Genomic DNA, 6,000 nt, shown 5'->3' with positions numbered 1-6,000 from the left:
TTGATTTTGAATGATTTCTTTGTGGTTCAAAAGCTGTTACAAAGGCCCAAATGTAAACTCCCCAGTAAATCTGTGAGCCTACAAAGATGCTATAGGTGTTCTCGTTAGTGTATGAAGCTGCAGGTCATACTGAGGTCTGCTCCTAGATGTTAAACACAACATGAGCTAATTTAAGATAATACATAGATGATGAGCAATTTCTTGGTAGGCATGGAACAGCATTTAACTTCAAAGTGAGAATTTTATGCTAGGGTGTTAGGCATTACTGCTAGTTAGAAGGATTTATACTTAAAATTGATTAATTAATTAAATTAATATTTAATTATAATTAAGCATTATGTGTAGTCATTCTATTACTTTTCTTCGATATTTTGATGAATTGAAGTGCTACATGCTGAAGATCCTGATTTTTAAAATGCCATAAAGTAATTAAAAAAAAAACCTGGATGAGACTTTGCAGAAATCTCTGTGTAACAATCACGCATAGCCTCAGCAATAATATTATTGACAAACATTTTGCAGTGAAGTTCAGACTTTGTTACATCATTTAGCACAACTGCATTCCTCGTGTGATAGTGTGAATGGGTTTCTGTTCTACTTTTTCTGATTTTTTTTTTTAGATTCAATTATAATAGCAGATTGCTGAAATTAACTCCCAAAAGTTATACTGAAATTATTATGCACCTTAGCTGCTCTTCTGGGATACTCTCATCAACAGATCAAAATCTCAAAAAATTCCTAAGTCCTGTATAATTTTAGTCTGCTTTACATGACCAGGTTTGGGTGCAGAAAATAACAATGCACCATTTGCTTTTTTCTGAAATGGTGAAATTCTGAAATATGTACCCATTGCATTTCCTAGCCTCGCTACGTGGCAGAGGTTTATCAGCTCTTTTATCATCCTATTTTGATGGTAGGATTCAAGCTGCCTTGGAAACTTTGGAATTGCTTTCCTCCTGGTATCACAGGGCCCAGGGACTCCCTTACTTTGGGCAACTGAGGTGAAGAGCTGGGGCTCCTCAGAGACCTCAGCAAGGTGGTGGTGGGAGAGGGCAGCTGGGCCCTGCAAGGCTCTCCTGAGAGCTGCCGCTCATGAGATGCTCTCTTGCTTATGTGAACAGTATCCAAAGTTATCTGAGGCACTGTTCCTTTCCAGAAGGTATGTGTATTCCTGTGCCTGGTTATATGGGAATAAACAGCATGGAGGTTTCCAGCCTTCTCTCTCCACAGGAGGACTTGGTAATTTGACACCAGACCTCTTAACCGAGCCATCTTTTGTAGGAACTAAATTTCCTTTCCCACAGGGAAGGAGACTGTTAGTTTCAATGAACTCAGTGTCATTGCCCCACCAGCACCTCACTGTTGTGTTACAGTGGAAGGAGAAAATTTGGCTCCAAATGACTAATGGGATTCTTTAAAAAAAAAAAAAAAAATTGAATTTTCAGTCTTATCTCAAGTTATTGAGACTATGAGGTTAGTGTTACTCCTTCTTAATGACCTTCCATGTGGCCTTTATGGACTGAGATTTCTGTGCATGTTAGTACATACTGAGTAAAAATATTGCTGTGAAATTATAAATTGCATTTATAGGCAACAGGGCAAAATGCTAGCTTCTGTTAAAAAAAAAAAATACTAAAAAGAGGGCATTTATACACTTTTAATGAGTATTGAGCTTGCCAAAATCTCTCAGATTGGTCCAGAGGTTTGGAATGAAGAATTATCATTTGAAGACGAACAATGTGAGTTCTGCTGCAATTTCAGCAGCAATCCCCAGACCTGTTTTTTTTATGCCATGAAAACTTTAGAAACATAAACAGTGCTGAATTGCCACTGGTACTGAATAATTTGGCTTTTATTGTTGCCTGCACTCTTCTTGTGTTCAAGAAAATAATTTAATGCTTATTAATAAATAGAAGGTAACTAAAGATGACTGTGACCTAGTCTGTTGAAAATTTCTCAGTACCTTTAATTTGTTAGTAAATTAAATATATTTTATTTAAGCAAAATCATATATACAGTATATTAACTTTTTTTTCCAGGCAATCTTTACTCAGCACAGAAAGGCCAGATGTATGGGAATTGTAAAAAATCAGGATATGCATAAAAACTGTTCAAGTGCATAAAGCAGCCCCATCTGGAAGACATCTAACAGAAATGAAGTTGTACAAAACCATTCCATTGATAATAAAGCTAATTTTTATGGGTCTGACAAGTATGTAATTATGTTCAGTGGTGCTTTTCAGATTTTATCACAGTCAATAAACCGCAGTGGTAATTTCATTCCCATTTGACATATTTACATGGAAACATTTGATTGGAGGAATTAGTAACCCTGAAAGCCTTGATAGATATGTTTTAATGATCTGTGACCTCCGCAGTCCCTCATCTGTTTATTGTTGCAACAGGCGAGAAGTCGTTCCTCTGTGACCTTTGCGGCTTTGCCGGCGGGACACGTCATGCCCTCACCAAGCATCGGCGGCAGCACACAGGTCAGTAAAGCTGTCTTTACTCTGCGCCCGTGCTTTCCCCAGCAAGGGAGTCCCTCTGCACTGGGGAGTAACACAAGTCAAATAGCACGTTACAGCACAAATAATAGATTGGCTCATTGTTTGCTTTGCTTTTTCTCGTTTTTGTGAAATCGCTACGCCCAGGGTCTGCATCAGATCTGTTAGCTGGGAGTTTGAATAATTATTTGGGGATGAGTGTGGGGTATTTTTGGTGGGTTTGGGTTTTTTGGCATTTTTATTCTGAAGGAGGTAGAATTGTGAAGACCGGCTTTCTTCTTTCAATGAATGCTACGTCAACTAATTTTTTTTTTCTAAGGCCCAAATAGATTACCTACTGTGAAGATTTTGCAAGAGACTGCTAGAATGTCCCTGGGTGAAAATTAGAGACTACATATAAATTAATCCATTTTTTTTTGACTGAAGCATGGTTGAAAGCTAGTGTTGTTTCAGTTGCCCTTTCATAATTTTAAGATAGTTTGTAATTAATAGGTGCAACTTTAAGAGTTACCACATGGCTGGCATGTAAAGCAAGATTTCTCTCCCAGAATTAGTAAAGCTTTCCTACCACATGGTTATAAAATTTTAATATCAGGCAAAATTAAATTGGTTCTTAGTTTCAGAAGACCAGAAAAAGTGTAAGTATTAAACATTTATTAATACATTCTACCTTAATTGTGCATTTTAGTAGTTCCTTGTAAGTGTTTGATTATTTGAATAGATTTTGTTCAAACAGACGTAGAAGTGTTGCTATTTAAGCCGCTGCAGTTTTTTTGTTTTACTGACTATCATGAGGATAATGTAATATCATCAGGAATTGCAGTGTGAGTTAAGTGACCATTGTCTAATGTACAGTGGAAAGAAATGGCTAACAAATGAGAAGCTATAGTTGTTACATCATGAATTTTCCATGGATTTTGTAAAGGAATCACAGTGGGAGATTTTATTATGTCCCTGTATAAACTAATCTTCATTCAGGACATATACCATCTAAATGTGTAATTTCCTGGAGAGCAGCTACTCTCTTTTTTGAGAGCCTGAAGCCATTCTTCCCACCCTGTTTTTAGTTTATTTAAAGCAACCATATTTGGAGGAGATTCTGATGCTTTCAGAAAGGTAAGATTTTCAGTGCTAGTCAATATCTTGAAACAGATAATCTCTAAAAAATATATGTGTATTCGAGGCCAAAATTTGCTTGCAAGTCTCATTAGTAATCCTACATTTTAGATTTTTTTTAATAACAAGGAACATAAATTTGTGGAAGAATAATGCCAGTCAGTTCCCATTTACTGCAGGAAGTTTGTATTTTTCAAGTGACCAATAAAAGTAATTTAGTAAACATAATAAGGTATCTTATTATTACATTCTGAATGATAACGTGAGCACTTACAACTACTGGAATAAAAGCTGTATGCTTCAGTTGTAATTAAAGTTTCTATTTTTCTGGAGCTTTGAAGAATTTTCACATGTTGGCACAAGTTTAACAAATGTAGCCTAAGAAATTGATTAATAAATTAATTCTTTAGCAAAAAAAAAAAATCATTGTTATCAAGAAGATAGGAAATACCTTTTATTTTTCATTGCCCAGCTATGTGACAGATTGGGATCTTGCATATATCTAGGACTCATAGTCAGTGCAGCCACACAAATGGTAAACACTTCTTTCAGGATGGGGCTATAGAAGAAATGCAAATTCTTGTATTTACCCATCTTGTCTGTACCCATGATGTGAGTGCAGATCTGGTTTCTCAGAAATGTAAGCCTTTATCATCAAATATCTATATGTATGAATATATATATATATATATATATATATATATATATATATATATATATAAAATCATTAGGCCACCAGCCAAGAGGAAATCTATTTTATTTCCTGATTTATGTGCAAAATCAGGCTGAAAATATGGTGTACTCCTGGTGAAAAGCTGTCCAGGTTTTTGAAAGCATTTTTGCCCTTCTTTTGCCAGTGTGGTAGAGGTTTCTTGTGCTATGATCACAGGGATTTACAGGTTATAGATCATGAAGCTTGCATCTAGCAAGCATAACTTTATATTTTATGTCAGGACTGGAGGCTCGTTATTACTTTGCTATTAACTTCATACTATATAGGACAGTATCTCAGAGGCAGAGGGATCTATCTTTTTGGCATTTATCTGCCTCTGTGGCACAAACAATCAGAGATTATTCTTTAGCAGAAAAATTATCTGTACCTTCTATTTGTTTCAAGGAGAATGACACAATCCACCTTTGTTGCACTTACATGGATTCCATTGTGTTTTCATCCAGCGCTCAACTTTATCTCAGTCATTAGCTGAGTGCACTCCTCCTTGTACTTTTCTTTTCACCTTTACTTTTTCTGTGTCTCCAGTTGGCACAATTTTCCCAAAGCAGAATGCCAAAGCCAATTACAATCATGTTGGAAAGGGATAGGTATCAAAAATACTCTAAATGGCTTAAATAATTCCCTACTGTAACACAAGCTGTCAAGGGGGCTGACACAGAACATCTTCCAATCCAAAATTTACTTCTATCACCTGTCAGAGGCCCACAGTTCAAGGGCAAATGAACAAATCCTCACATGTAGTTAAGGAGTCTTAACCAACTTAACAAGTCTCCTCACATCCCAGCCTCAAGGCCTGAGATGTCCCAACACACCAGAGAAATGTTCAGCTGCTGGTAGAGATTTGACACAGGGGAAGACTGGACCAGCCACTTAGACTTCTTATTCTTTATACTCTTTATTCTGTTATTTCTTACTCTGTTCTTCTCTTTTTAGATTAGATTCTTTCTTTGTACCTGAAGAAATGTCTTTGTCTTCTGAAAGATGCATTTTCTTTGGAAATATTACAGGCAACATGAAGTATTACTTGATGTGAAAAAATCTGAGCCTCAGTCACTCTTGCAGCAAACTATATAGACCAGTTTGGTAAATAGGATGTTATCCCTTGAAGACATGCTTTTCATTTTAAATAAAAAGAAGTATGGGAATGTTCAAATGAAAGAAAAAGCTATTAGTTTCAAGACCTTTATGCATCCGCATAAAGGTTTCATGGATATAGGCCATCTCAACTGTAAAGTAGGAACAAATAATTTGACCTATCAAGAAATTCCTGGTGTTTTACCAGTTGATGTTTTTATTTTGTTTTAAATACATTGTGTCTGTAATGATGACCTGGTCCTGTGAGAAACATACGCTTCGGACAGAAAATAAGTGAAATTGTTGGCTGATTTTGTCCTGGGAAGATGTTCCAACATTTTATGACCTGAGTGCACCTTCTTCCAGATGCATTCTGCAGAATCTGTCTCTGGTATTCTGAAAGTTGTTCACTGACGGTGTAAATATCCATGGCATAAACTTCTGTTTGTGAATTGAAGCAGTGGCTTAAGAAGTGGTCCAGAGTTTGACCACTGTTATCAGTGTTATCACACTGAAAGGAATACTTACATCTCTGTCTGCCAATAGCTTTACAATAGGTACTTGTGGCTGCCT

General features: G+C 36.3%; 1 protein-coding gene across 2 annotated transcripts in view; it reads left to right on the top strand.

Annotated features, from left to right (window-relative positions):
* ZNF407 (zinc finger protein 407) overlaps window positions 1-6,000 on the top strand; it is a 333,572-nt gene that overhangs the window by 197,775 nt on the left and 129,797 nt on the right. For both annotated transcript variants that reach the window (XM_012571868.5, XM_072924461.1), the window contains one exon: window positions 2,406-2,489. In XM_012571868.5, the coding sequence (XP_012427322.5) occupies window positions 2,406-2,489 (84 nt within the window). The remainder of the gene's footprint in view (window positions 1-2,405; window positions 2,490-6,000) is intronic.

The sequence above is a fragment of the Taeniopygia guttata genome, chromosome 2 (genome assembly GCF_048771995.1).
Source record: "Taeniopygia guttata chromosome 2, bTaeGut7.mat, whole genome shotgun sequence".
Lineage (NCBI taxonomy): Eukaryota > Metazoa > Chordata > Aves > Passeriformes > Estrildidae > Taeniopygia > Taeniopygia guttata.
Note: the sequence above shows the minus strand (reverse complement) of the source record. Positions and strands in the feature narration are given on the sequence as shown.